Genomic DNA, 14,969 nt, shown 5'->3' on the forward strand with positions numbered 1-14,969 from the left:
GACCGCAGTGACGCACGGATGCACGCCAAGACCGTAGGATCCTACGCTGTACCGTAGAGGACCGCACCGCCACTTCGCAGCAAATTAGGGACACTGCTGCTCCTGGGGTATCGGCGAGGACCATTCGCAACCGTCTCCATGAAGCTGGGCTACGGTCTCCCACACCGTTAGGCCGTCTTCCGCTCACGCCCCAACATCGTGCAGCCTGCCTCCAGTGGTGTCGTGACAGGTGTGAATGCAGGGACGAATGGAGACGTGTCGTCTTCAGCGATGAGAGTCGCTTCTGCCTTGGTTCCAATGATGGTCGTATGCGTGTTTGGCGCCGTGCAGGTGAGCGCCACAATCAGGACTGCATATGACCGAGGCACACAGGGCCAACACCCGGCATCATGGTGTGGGGAGCTATCTCCTACACTGGCCGTACACCTCTGGTGATCGTCGAGGGGACACTGAATAGTGCACGGTACATCCAAACCTTCATCGAACCCATCGTTCTACCATTCCTAGACCGGCAAGGGAACTTGCTGTTCCAACAGGACAATGCACGTCCGCATGTATCCCGTGCCACGCAACATGCTCTAGAAGGTGTAAGTCAACTACCCTGGCCAGCAAGATCTCCGGATCTGTCCCCCATTGAGCATGTTTGGGACTGGATGAAGCGTCGTCTCACGCGGTCTGCACGTCCAGCACGAAAGCTGGTCCAACTGAGGCTTCAGGTGGAAATGGCAGTGCAAGCCGTTCCACAGGACTACATCCAGCATCTCTACGATCGTCTCCATGGGAGAATAGCAGCCTGCATTGCTGCGAAAGGTGGATATACACTGTACTAGTGCCGACATTGTGCATGCACTGTTGCCTGTGTCTATGTGCCTGTGGTTCTGTCAGTGTGATCATGTGATGTATCTGACCCCAGGAATGTGTCAATAAAGTTTCCCCTTCCTGGGACAATGAATTCACGGTGTTCTTATTTCAATTTCCAGGAGTGTATGTGACACAGGGCTGCACTTGATAAAACTCATTACAATGCTTCAGCCTGTTTGCAGAAGTACTACAGTGGGAACGAGAAACTGACCAATTAATTGCACTGTTTATTCCCTGTAAGCATAGTGGATTTTTGAGTAAGTCTTTCATTCTTTGCCGATTTAGAACTTGTCTTCTGATTGTGGTAAAGAATAATTCAGCCTGAAACAAGAACAGTTAGTCACAATAACATTTTTCACAATGTATTCATTACACATGGAGGGCATGAATGGCGTTTTACAAACTATTGGTGACATCTGGCAGCTGCAATAAGAGATTGAAGTTCTAGAACTTTTGACACTCAGTGACAACAGCAAAGCGAATATGGTGAGGTAACAAGATCCACTAATCATAACCATGCCATGAGTGTACACCCACATAGAAGATCTTTGTGTGCAAGCTTGTTTCTTGTTTGTGTCAACCATGCTGCATCTAAAACTGTGAGCATCAACATTTATGCCCACACAACTGGACATATGGTTTGCAATGCCTTGGAACATTTTAGCACAAGGGATCACAGAAGATGGCGAACAATTTATGCTGGCAGTTAGCCATCTACCCTCGACAGCAATGATGGTTTCTGACCCAATTCTCACCTGCCTCACCAACAGCCATACATTGCACTGAAGACTTCACCAATCACACGCTGCACAAAGTTACCTGAGTAGAGGCTTTTACAAGTGCTTTATCAAGAGAAACATGAGGACAGAAATCCATCCGAATTTTGGAGTCATTTGTGCCCAACTGTTGGTGTTAATATCTAACGAGCTGCTACTACATACCTGGTGACAACACAACTACTTAAAGTGCTGCTGACATTAATAATAAGTAGGGGATAGTCAGTAACAGCTACCACACAGACAACAGTAATGGATGCTCTTGCAACACACACAGGGCAAGTAAATAAATATTACAATGGACACTAAAAGCGAGCAATGCATTCAGCCAACTACAAGCACGTCCATCCTGCCCTGTCAGCACCACTGAATATTGTGGGAGATGCCAGACACATAGCAATTTGGAGCAGCCCTACACCAGGAAGTCAGTGGGCACTGGCAGTGTTTGTGGGTTCTTCCTGCCCCCCTCGCCCCAAGGAGCTACATTGCAGACAGACAAAATGAAATGAAATGCCTATGATAGGAAATTGTTAATGATATGTGAGAATGTAAGACATTTTTGCTCTTACAATGAAGTCTGGCCAGTAACAATTTTCATGGACCATAAACTTATCATAGTGGCCTTCTGCAACATCAGTGATAAATGTTCACCACGGACGTTCTGGCACATAGTCTGTTGATAACAGATCAAGAACTGCAGGACTTACTGATAAATCAGACCGCAGGAATGCAACTGAAGCAGACAGACATGTCAGCAAGCAATGTTAAGATATAGTACATCATCTCACAACAGAGGCCAAGCCCCTTCATTATGCAGCAATTCCACAAAATGGCATGTGACAGCATATAAAGCTTCCCACATTCAGCGGCAAACAGCACTATCATGTTGCTAACTGAGCATTTGTGTTGCCATTGATAAAATTTACGCCAGGAATTTGACTCACTCGTGCCTCCCATGTCAGCGTCGTAAAGTAAGACAACATGTCAATCCGGATGTCAGAAGTTTTGTAGGATACTACCAAGGTTTAGTTACATACAACTTGACTTAGTGGGTCTGCTTCAACCCTCAGAGGTTACTCACACCAGTAGACAGGCTCATGTGATGGGCAGAGGACCTACCAGTCACAGACATGACAACCAAGACAACAGCAAACGTGTTTGTTGGATATTGGTTTGCACATTTCAGATGCCCACTGCATGTTACGAAAGACCAGGGCTGACAATTTGAATGTAATCTTATCAACCAACTGAATAAGCAGTATATGTTCCAGCACCATCACACAACCAGTTCTCATCCAGCAAGCAACAGACTGCTGGAAAGGTGGTACAGAATGCTGACAGCAGTCCTCTTGTATCACTGAGGGAGTTGGACAGAGGCACTAGTGCTAGTACTGCTAGGTTTACAGACGTGTGTAAGGTGGATATACGTGCATCAGTGGTGGAGATAGTTTATTGGGAGCCAATGGGAATTCCAGCAGACTATCTCAAAACTGCAGCACTTTCAGGAAACCAGAGCGACCACTGCTAGTGTAGCAGATTTGTGACCGTGTGTCTTGTCACAGTGAACATCCAGTCTTCATGTACAAAGTGTTAGCGCATTTTTTGCATGTCGTGCTGTGCAAAGATGCTCTCCAGGCACCTCTACAACCCCTTTATAATGAATCTTACCACATACTACTATGCGATACCCAGACTACAGACATCTTGCAAAATGGAAAAAGCATCAGGAGGGAAGCCAGTATGGATCTTCACATTCCTGATGCTCAACAGAACTTCTTTGGTTGAGGATGGCTAAGGTTCAAATGAACATACACACAATTGGACTAAAAAGTCAGTGTCAAGACATCAGAGGATCACAGAACAACTGCTCACACTTGAGCTCACACTGACATAACTAGTCACCCATATGAAAGCTCGATGACAAATCAAAGTAAAGTACCCCAAAATTCCAGGTGCTCTACACTTTAAGGGGAGTGGGACTGTGTGGGAAGGAGAAACTGACCAATGAGGTGAACACTCTTCTTTGCAAGTGTGTCGGTTTTTGGAGTACGACTTTTTCTTTAAACCAAACGATGGAAAATCCGGAATGTATTAAGTGTGGTCAGTTGCCTGAGACTGCAGTGGTGTGTGTGCGCGTGTGCGCGTGTGCGCGCGGGCGTGGGCGTGTGTGTGTTTGTGCGCGCGCGCTCACGCGCGCATATTGTTGACAAAGGCCTTAATGGCTGAAAGTTATAATTGTGAGTTTTTCTTTTTTTTTTTTTAAATCTGCGACTCAGTATCTCCACTATACGGTGAGTGGAACTTTAATTCTTTACTGATTTAGAACTTTTACTTCTGATTCTGTGATCCAAGAATTTGGATCCTAGCAAATTATATCTTAATAACCACTACTTCTATGAATTATCTTGTCATCCAGGTAATTTTAATTCTTGAACTATCCTGTTGGAACTCCGTAGTAACAGTGCTAATTTTAAAAAGTCTCTATCATTGCATCATATAAATGAATTATTTGATAGTTATCAGTGTTCCCATTTAAACATTAATAAAGCAGATATACATAACCAGCTGCTTCTAATAATTGGGAAAGAAACAGAAGACTTCCTCCCCCCACCACAAGGTAGTGGTTACTCAGATAATTTTGTGTGTTTAAGTAAATAAGTCACAGCTGCAAAATACTAACTCGAATCCTTTACAGACGAATGGAAAAACTGGTAGAAACAGATCTCGAGGAAGATCAGTTTGGATTCTGTAGAAATGTTGGAACACGTGAGGCAATACTGACCTTACGACTTAGCTTAAAAGAAAGGTTAAGGAAAGGCAAACATATGTTTCTGGCATTTGTAGACTTAGAGAAAGCTTTTGACAATGTTGACGGGAATACTCTTTCAAATTCCAAAGGTGACAGGGGTAAAATACATGGAGCAAAAGGCTATTTACAATTGTACAGAAACCAGATGGCAGTTATTAGAGTCGAGGTACATGAAAGGGAAGCAGTGATAGGGAAGGGTGTGAGACAGGGTTGTAGCCTCTCCCCAATGTTATTCAATCTGTATATTGAGCAAGCAGTAAAGGAAACAAAAGAAAAATTCGGAGTAGGTATTAAAATCCAGGGAGAAGAAATAAAAACTTTGAGGTTCGCTGATGACATTGTAATTCTGTCAGAGACAAGCAAAGGACTTGGAAGAGCAGTTGAACGGGATGGACAGTGTCTTGAAAGGAGGAGATAAGATGAACATCAACAAAAGCAAAACGAGGATAATGGAATGTAGTAGAGTTAAGTCGGGCGATACTGAGGGAATTAGGTTAGGAAACTAGACACTTAAAGTAGTAAAGGAGTTTTGCTATTTGGGGAGCAAAATAACTGATGATGGTCGAAGTAGAGAGGATATAAAATGTAGATGCAATGGCAAGGGAAGCGTTTCTGAAGAAGAGAAATTTGTTAACATCGAGTATAGATTTAAGTGTAAGGAAGTAGTTTCTGAAAGTATTTGTATGGAGTGTAGCCATGTATGGAAGTGAAACATGGACGATAACTAGTTTGGACAAGAAGAGAATAGAAGCTTTCGAAATGTGGTGCTACAGAAGAATGTTGAAGATTAGGTGGGTAGATCACGTTACTAATGAGGAGGTATTGAATAGGATTGGGGAGAAGAGAAGTTTGTGGCACAACTTGACTAGAAGAAGGGATCGGTTGGTAGGATATGTTCTGAGGCATCAAGGGATCACAAATTCAGCATTGGAGGGCAGCATGAAGGGTAAAAATCATAGAGGGAGACCAAGAGATGAATACACTAAGCAGATTCAGAAGGATGTAGGTTGCAGTAGGTACTGGGAGATGAAGGAGCTTGCACAGGATAGATTAGCATGGAGAGCTGCATCAAACCAGTCTCAGGACTGAAGACCACAACAACAACAACAAGTAAATATAGATCGTAGGAAGCTAATTATAGTGTATTGCTGTTTCTCCTTGTTGATTTATAGTTTCACCAATTCCACATTCCCAAGGGATTACCTTGATAGGAAACACAGAACACCAACAATGACTGAATGTATGGGTGGGTTTTTCTACCCACAACATTAAATTCTGATAGTGTCTCCCCATACACCATCTTATAATGCATAAATAATAAAATAATAATCAAAAAGTGGAAGGTTTTCCGCTAAAATTAGAACTTCTGTTGCTACCCACATCAGCTGCCAATGTCCTAAATACTATGCAGGGACATTGGCATATAAAAAACTCAATATTCCAAAGAATATTTTCAGATTAAAATGTAAAATACCAATGTGAATTGTTGAAGTTTACTTTTCTCTTGGAATTCAGATTGATTGATATTTCATGAATGTTTTCATTTTTTTCCAAAATAAAGTACACAAACTTATTGTCACACAATAATAGAAATTAAATTTTACCATCATGATCAGAAACCACAACTAACAACTGCACAAGTCTTACAGAGTGCTGACAGCGCCTCAGCTTGCTAGAAAGGACGTTAGATCACCCAGTGACTGCACGTAATAGTTAGGAATATAACCCTTATATCTCTCATCCTGCGAATTCTGCCATTCTTGTAAATTGTGTGCCGTGGTTAGTCCAGATAGAACCAATAAAGTCTGGAAACCACATCGATTCCCCAGCATTATATCTGTCCTCGCACTGAAACAAACATATTACTTACAATAATACAAAACAATCTTATTCTAACAATAGAAACAGAAAATTTCACAATAGACTAAAATGAGAAAATATATGAATGACTGATATAATAGTTGTATATCTGAAAGAGACACACACATGCAAGAGCATATTTCTTTCTCTTACTGTAGTTTTTGACATTATTGGGGGGCAGTCAAGTAAAGAAAATGTAGATTTTTTTACTTTTGATATATGTCAAAGATGTCAGCATAATAATAACAAATAATCTGGTTTACCTTTATTTTTTATGTATTCATTTCCATATTGAAAGAGATTTTGGTAAAAAGTTCATCCAATAACAGCAAATGGAGCTAGAGGACAAAAGATATCTGGTGGGAAACTTGTTCTTACATGTATCTTGAACACCGAAACTGGTGCACATTTATTACATTAGTATAACTCAAAGTGCTGTAATGATTAACATGGATGCTCGCCATAGTATGATGAAATATATACTGGACAGAGCTCATGAAATCATCACTATTGAAGTTTTAGAATGGATGTATTGACTGATCCCAGAAAACTTATACATTATGGAGAAGGGGCTACGGTTTGTGGATATAACTGATGGTTTTATCTGTACCATAACCAATGATGATCTATGGTAACAAAAAATTCAAAGAAATGGCTTATCTTTTGATGAAATGAAATGGTACTATGAGGTTTAAATTTTTGTTCCATTATTATCACTATGCCACAATTTTGAACATGAGAGCAAAGAGGAAGTCTGAAAGTGGAGACACAAAAGTGTCTCTCACTGAAGGAAAAAGTATAGATACAATTAGTTCAGGAAAAATACACTGAGTGACCTAAAAAAAAAAAAAAAAAAAAAAAAAAAAAAAAAAAAAAAAAAAAAAAAAATAGAGGCGGCACTGGATGCCCTCAAAACTGCAGTAACACACAGAGGCATGGATTCTACAAGATGTTGGAATTGTTATGTACAGGTATTGATCCACACAGGTTGCAATGCTATCCTCAACTGGTTGGTGCTGCATTCTGCATTCATACAGTGTGACAGCATCTCATAAATCCTTGATTGGGTTGGATGGAGTGATGTAGGAGGGCGAAACCATGGTTATAAATTCACTGGGATGCTCATGAACCCAGCTGTATGCAACCAATGAGTACTGACATATTGGATTGTCCCACTGAAACATGACACCTTTGTCAGGGTACTCTTAATGCCAGAAAGGGATGCAGACGGTCTGCAAAAATTTCTGTGTAACTTGCACTTTTCATTGTTCCATTCAGCTGGGGTTGACTCCATAACGTTCTGATGGAAATGGGTTCCTAATGGCCCACCCACTTTCACATCAATGCCAGTCTGGTAAACAATGTACTGTCTATCATCCTGTATGGCTCTTCGAACATTATGCGATGTGTGTTCATCAAAAACTTGTGGTTGTCCTGTGCAGTGATCTCTCTCTCTCTCTCTCTCTCTCTCTCTCTCTCTCTCTCTCTCTCTCTGTGTGTGTGTGTGTGTGTGTGTGTGTGTGTGTGAATTCTCTCTGCAATACTTAAGATCCACCCTGACTGCAATGTTCATTATTCTGAAACAAATGAGATGATTTATAATGTCACTGATCAAAGGACATCTTGAAGATTGGAACAAACAATTTTTCTCCTAATGGAAGAGATTTATTACAAGGAATGGTGATTGCTTCTGAGGCAATAAATCTTCAGTAACAAATATTCTTTCTCAGTTGACTGCCCCCCATTAGATATGGACAACAAAGCTATTGTCCACTATTTAAATACAATGAACAAGACAAGAAAATGGAGCTACTAACCTGTCACCTATCATCAAAGTTCGGCCAGGTTCTACTTTTAACTTCCTGATGAGGACATCCATTAAATATTCACTTGGTTTTCCTAATATAACAGGTTGACGTCCTGAGCAGCTAGTGACTGCTGCAGCCATACAGCCAGCACCTATAGTACAGGAAGACTTTTTAAAAAAGTGAGTCATGCATGTCAACACTGCTAGATACATATAGCCTTATATAAACAGAATGATGGTTGTAATACATGTTAATGGTTGAGAATATCCATCTCTAGCTTAACCAGTTAGTAGATACGATTTGTCCATATGAAGTGCTGTAAACTATGTGAAATGTAAGTTTCAAGGCTACCTGAACTCCACTGCAGTGTCTCCAGATAGCCTTTGTAGTTATCACAATCAACTGACCTGCATGGAAGGGCAAGTGAACATATACTGATGCACATATAGCGAATCCCCACCCCCCAACCTGAAGTTATGATTGGCTCAAATAAATCACACTATTTTTAAACAGTGGACAATCCAGGATGGAATGTAACAATATTATGGAAATGATAGTAGCTGCTCACCATATAGCAGAGATGCTGAGTCAGACAGGCACAACAAAAAGACTGTCAGATGTGAGCTTTTGGCCAACAATGCTTTTGTCAGAAAGATAGAGAGATAGAGAGATATAAAGATATAGAGACAAAGAGAAAAAGACAAGTCTCTGGCTGCTGAGTGCAGGACAGACACTGAGTGTAGCAGGTCATTCAGAAAATAGTAACAAAAAAAAACAGCATTGTGTTAAAGGATGGAAGAAAAGCTACCAGGAAAAATCAAACAGCGAAAACCAAAGAATATTAGAGATCTGGCCACAAGCAGCCAGACACTGCAGTAGTGTAAGTGTAAAGTGTAAAGTGTAAAGTAAGTTCACTTTCTGACAGTTTTTGTTGTACCTATCTGTGACTCAGCATCTCTGCTACATGGTGAGTAGCAACTATCCTTTCCACAATTTTGTTAAGCTAACCATCTTACACTTTTGCTCTATTAACACACACTTTTTCTTTCCAAGTTGTTTCCATGGACAGAAATTTATTTAATTTTATCTGACCAGCTGGAATGGGAATAGTTAATTTTTCCTAGGCTTGGTCTCCAAAACTCTAAAAAGCCATCAAACAAAAACTAAAGGGGTTCAAAAATAGCAGGCACAGTTTTTCTCCAATTAAAGTAAAAAGCAAGTAGTCTCTTAATTACATACACTGTGTGACAAAAATGTGTTTAGGCCATTTGAACTTTGAGAATGTTGCTAGCACAGAATGCATGCAAGTGGGGGTACAGTATTTGTATCTGAAACTGTGAAAGCAAAAATGAGTGTGAGTGAATGTGTTCATCCTTCTACTTTTAGTTCAACTTATACTCATTGGCAGCAGATGTACAACTGTAGCTGAAATGGCTGAAGTGATTTCAAAGGGAAGCAAGTGCCTTGTTGTTAGTGGAAAAAGACTGATGTTATTGAACAGTACAAATGGTGAGAAAATATGGACTGCACCACCATGGCATGTAATAGTTCCAGGATCATTACTTGGCGAAACCCAGGGAGGCATAACTCTGTGATGTCAAGATAAGATGGAGTATCTCCAATAAAAGAAAAATGGATGATGGAGATATGTAAATAGTGAGACAGTTTTTAAAATTTTCTCCAAAACACTTAATCCAGACAGCAAGTCTTGACCACACTGGGTATCAGAAAATGTAGTGTCTGTTAATTTCCAAAGTAGCAGCTTTGAGGTGCTGTATTTCCAGGTTACTTCAGCCCATAGAAAGGTGATTGTTGCAAGATGAAGGAATACAGACAAAATGAAAAGGAATACTGCATTCACTAGTAACTGAATCAGATCGCTGTTGTGTCAAAGAGAGATCACTCCTGTCACCATAAAAAGAACAACAGTTTAGTATCTCATAAGACTGCGGGGATGTCAAGCCTTCTACTGGCCACTGGCATGCCACTCAAATGCAGGATGCCAGGAAATATGGAAGATCTAAAACTTCTCGCTGTCTTAATTATAAAACCTGTACAGGAATCACGAGACTTGCAAGTGTAGATAAGTGAATTAATAATCTGTGAGAAGAAATAGACAAGTGTGCAATATGTGGATGTTTGGGTCAGTCTGGGGAGCATGCTTGGATAGCCTAAATGGTAAGGCAACTGCTCACAATAAGTGGATCCAGGTCTGAGTCTTCATCTGGCTATAGGTAATACATCTATACATACATATTCCAGTTAAGTTGAATTTTAGGAATAAATTTCAATATTTGGAACTGTAGTTCATCGTCAAATACATAACACATTGCTCGATATCAGTGTGTTTATGTGTGGCTTGATCCATGGTACCCAACCCATAGGGCACTCTATTTTTGAGATCCTACAGGCAATGGGCTTTTCACATGCTACTATGTTGAGGGTGTACTGCCAGTAACTTGATTTGGGGAATGCCACTGCTGCCAATGTTAATACCAGGGTTGTACCTGACCAGGGCAGACATTAATAATAGACAGATGTGCCATAATGCAGAAAATCACTCGCGATTTTAATGCTGGACACAAACAAGCGGTAAACAGCCATACTATTTAGAACCACCACCACCACCACCACCACACCTCACTATGGGGGTACAGAAGATACCACCCCCCACATTTATCTCTGATCACAACATGTCTGAAGTCACAGATATTGCCACTGGTTGCTCAAAGAATGTAAAGAGATTATCTTGACAGAAGTTATATACATTGAGGTTGTGCATCTTGCTTCCCTAGAGGGTACTCTTGACACACGTAACAGAGTTTATTTACATGGGCTGAAATTTTGCACCTTATAAGTTTGGTATTTTGTCTTACCTGTGAACAATAATAGAAACTTACTGTAAGATTATGGTTGTCTGTTTGCTTTCTGTCCCATGTAGGTGACCTGCACTTTCAGAAATGCTGTGTTCCACCGATCACTCCAAAATTGTACAATCATTTTATGGAACACTTCATGGTTGAGTGTGATCATGTGGATATTCTGTATATTTTAGTAACATCATGTGAGATGTGCATGGTTTTGATGTACCTTAAACTAACCTCCGTGAGTTATTGCTGTTGTCAATACAAAAGAAGGATGCTACATGCTAACTGGGCAGGAGTGTCTAACGTAATTGCTACATCCCACTATGCAGGTGTCTCTACTGCTCATATGTACAGATAGAAGAAAAAACTATGTTCCTTCATTTTCCATTTATATGGTTTTCTCACTTTGTGAATTTGCTTTTAGCAAGCCTCAAATTTTATCTTTTATCCTTTTCTCAAAAATATGTTTTGTGGTCTTACTGCTATTGCATTCCAATTTAAACACTTCAGAAGTGTTAAATCCATCAGCTAGCTACAATGATCAGGCTAAGCAGTTAGTAAACAAGTGTTCCAATATCTTTTCTGAACATGCCTGTAAGAGCACGTTGCAAATGAACCCTAGGGCACCACTGCTGTATGGTTTACCAAAGCTCCACAAACTGGAAGTGCCAATCCCAGGAAAATCAACACCATCTTGAAGAAGCAGCTGGAATTCAAAGGCAAATATAGTATTAAGAACATTTTGGATTTAGTTAACAAGTTAACATATGTTAAGGTCCTAACAAATGCAAAATTATTCTCTTCTGATGTGCATAGATTGTTCACATGTATTCCAGTGAAAGACTGTTTCGATATGGTGTCATAGTCATTGTATTCACACAACATAAATCCAGCAGAGCAGTTGAGCATTGTTAGCGTAGTGGAATGTTGTTTGGATCAAAATTATTTCTGCTTTCAAAGGAGCTATTATCAGCAAGCAGATGGTCTGGCAATGGGCTCACCTTTATCAGCCTTACTAGCAGAAATGTTCATGGACAAGTGGGAGACTGATTTTCTGAAGAGAGAACCACTGGCAAAACATGTTGTGTATTGGTACAGATATGTAGATGATATTCTTTGTATGTGGAAATGTTTCAATAGACAACTCCATAAATTTGTGGAAAATATGAATAAGTGGGACACTAACATAAAGGTCAGCATGGAGTTAGGGGGGCCCCAGCATAAATTTCCTGGACGCTAGCTTAATGATAGAAGACAGTAACCATAAATTTAAAATTTACCGAAAAAGATTCCTTCACTGACACTTTCATCCCGGCTTTCTCCCAACATCCCACAACCTACAAACATGCAGCATTTCATCAATGATCCACTGTCTCCTTTCTATCCCTATGTACCAAGAAGACTTTGACCAGGAGCTTAACACAATACAAACAACAGCCATAAATAATGAATTTGACCCCAACACCACTGATAAAAATTTAGGTTAAAAGATGAAGCAGCAAGCCAGGTCCCTACTGTCCCCAATGAAAAACACAGACAAACAGGAAAAGAAATGGTGCAGATTACTTTTTATAGGGAAATTATCAAATAGTAAAAGTAACATCTTGAAGGCAAAGGGTTTATCTTTGTTTTTCTATGTCCCTCGCACAATAGGTAGTTTCTTGTTCAATGAAAAAGGCAAACAACCAGCTATCAAAAAAAGAGGGATTTATAAAATCACATGCCGTGAGTGTCAGTCATACAACATTGAACAGACAGGAAGGTCAATCTGTACCAGGCTTATAGAATATCACAGAAACTGGAGATTGAAGAAGCCTAATTCAGCCTATGCAGAACATTGCCTGAATAATAACCACAAAGACACAATAGATGTACTAGGCCTACACACAGAGGAAAATGGAGCCAAACTCAACCAATTGTAAATTTTATAAATTAAAGGACAGATGTGTGTATCCCCACGCCTATTATTAAACAAGCAACCCCAGTTCAATTATTCACCTCTTTTAGATGAAATCACAACCCCCAGATAGATGCAAAACTTTGGGCCCCAGCCCATCATAGTTAAAAATATCTTGACTGATGCATAACTTTAGTCTGGTCATTGTAGTATAACTGGTTAATGTGTAATAATGTATGTAATTTGTTAAAAAACAGTCATTGACATAATTGTACATTAAGCTATGGATTGATACCTTAAGAAATTGAGATGATTGTCTTTGCCTTGTCATCAGGTTTATCTGTGCATTATCATCTTTGAGAATCAGTAATATACTTAAAAATAGGGTTATAACCCAAAATCCAGGTTGTGCGATAACATTAATAATAAATTGTGAAACAAGGCTAAATACAGTGTCAAGCAGATGAAAGTTTTTATCTGACCATTATTACACTAAAATGTGCTCAAAATGGAATTGCATGGGACTAAAATAATTTTCCAAATAGGACAAGTTTCTGGATTACACAAAACTCACTGGGATTTGTAAAATTTGTGGGGTACGGTGCATAAAAGTACAGTAAAAATTTTTAATTATCATATACTGTATTTGCGGCCCTTCACTCCAGCACAGTAGACATTCATTTACTGTATACTGGACAACAGAATACTGGACTACTACACTAATTGATAAATAACATGGCATTTCTATATCTTTACTCGAACTTTAAATTTTTTTATTATTTTATGTACATACATATTATTCCCATGTTTATTTGCTTTACATTTTACTTTTTTCACCACATGCCAAGGAGGGAAACTTGCTTTAATTTCCTGTTCAAAATTGTTTTTTCCAGGAAATTTTTTGCACCATACAACAGTTCCAACAAGTTGGGAGAATTTGTGTGTGCTGCAAATTTCATAACATCATTTATGAATGCAATGGCTTCTTCAGGCGTACTAATTTTGTAGGGACATCACTTTGCTCCTCTTCTTCTTCCTTTGTTTTTTCTTCTTCATCTTCTGTGTTGTGGATTTCTATTAAATTTGTTGCTGAAGTGAAAGTGGAGTAAGTTGACAGAAAGTCATCACTTCCAATGTAATCATCTGCACTACATGAAATGTTTCACATTTTCATTATTCTGAAATTGGTGCTGCATTTTCTTGAAATTCGATGGACACAGAAGTGTATTGTTCTTGACCCCCAAACTCCACTTTGTTGAAGCACTCGGTGACAGTTTTGGGTTTTATTTCCATTGCTCTTAAGCCAATCCAGTTTACTGCATCCAGGACATAAACTGACTGTGCAAGAGCAAATACACTTTCAGCTTCTTGAACACTAAGAATAAGAAACTGCATCAGTAATTGCCTATAATGACACTTGAATGTGTAAATAACCCCCTGGTCCACGGGTTGCGTGAGGCTGATTGTACCTGGGGAGAACCAAGCCAATTCCACATTTGATAATGTTACTTTCAGGTGGCAGGTTGCATTATCTAGAAAAAGGAGAACTTGGCGATTTCCTTTTTTCAGTTTGACATTGAAAGAGCCCAGCCATTCTTCCATAAGACCACTCAGCATCTACGTCTTTTTATTGTTTCACCATGTGACTGGAAGCTTACTGGCATCTACGTTTTTGAAACGACACAGTTTTGCCGCCTTTCCAATCACCAGTGGCTAAAATGTATCCACGCAGAAGTAAAGCGAGTCTTTCCTTGGACATTTTTCTGCCGGTGCACTTTTCACCTTGAATTGCTAGTGATTTTGAAAGCAGAGCACAATAAAACAGTCCCATTCAATTGGCATTCAACACGTCTTTTGGGTCATAATTCACTATTAAGTTGGACAGTATTGTCTTCCATTCTGTTGCTACACTTTTCTACACATCCTTAGCTTCCCCACACACTTCATTCCACAAGATGTTGTGTCTAGCTTTGAAACTGTCCAGCCATCCTGTGGATGCCTAAATCTCTATTAATTCCAAGCTCTTTAGTGACTTTCAGAATCTCACTCTGCAACATGGGTCCAAATAAAGGTAAGTTTTTTGCCCATGAA

General features: G+C 39.7%; 1 protein-coding gene across 1 annotated transcript in view; it reads right to left on the reverse strand.

Annotated features, from left to right (window-relative positions):
• Positions 1–5,783: 5,783 nt before the first annotated feature.
• Positions 5,784–14,969, reverse strand: part of LOC126323702 (glycerol-3-phosphate phosphatase-like) — a 53,243-nt gene continuing 44,057 nt past the window's right edge. The window contains exons 5-6 of the mRNA XM_049994706.1: positions 8,124–8,265; positions 5,784–6,294 (exon numbers count right to left, since the gene is read on the reverse strand). Of these exons, the coding sequence (XP_049850663.1) occupies positions 6,111–6,294; positions 8,124–8,265 (326 nt within the window). The 3' untranslated portion in view covers positions 5,784–6,110. The remainder of the gene's footprint in view (positions 6,295–8,123; positions 8,266–14,969) is intronic.

The sequence above is a fragment of the Schistocerca gregaria genome, chromosome 2 (genome assembly GCF_023897955.1).
Source record: "Schistocerca gregaria isolate iqSchGreg1 chromosome 2, iqSchGreg1.2, whole genome shotgun sequence".
Classification (NCBI taxonomy): Eukaryota; Metazoa; Arthropoda; class Insecta; order Orthoptera; family Acrididae; genus Schistocerca; species Schistocerca gregaria.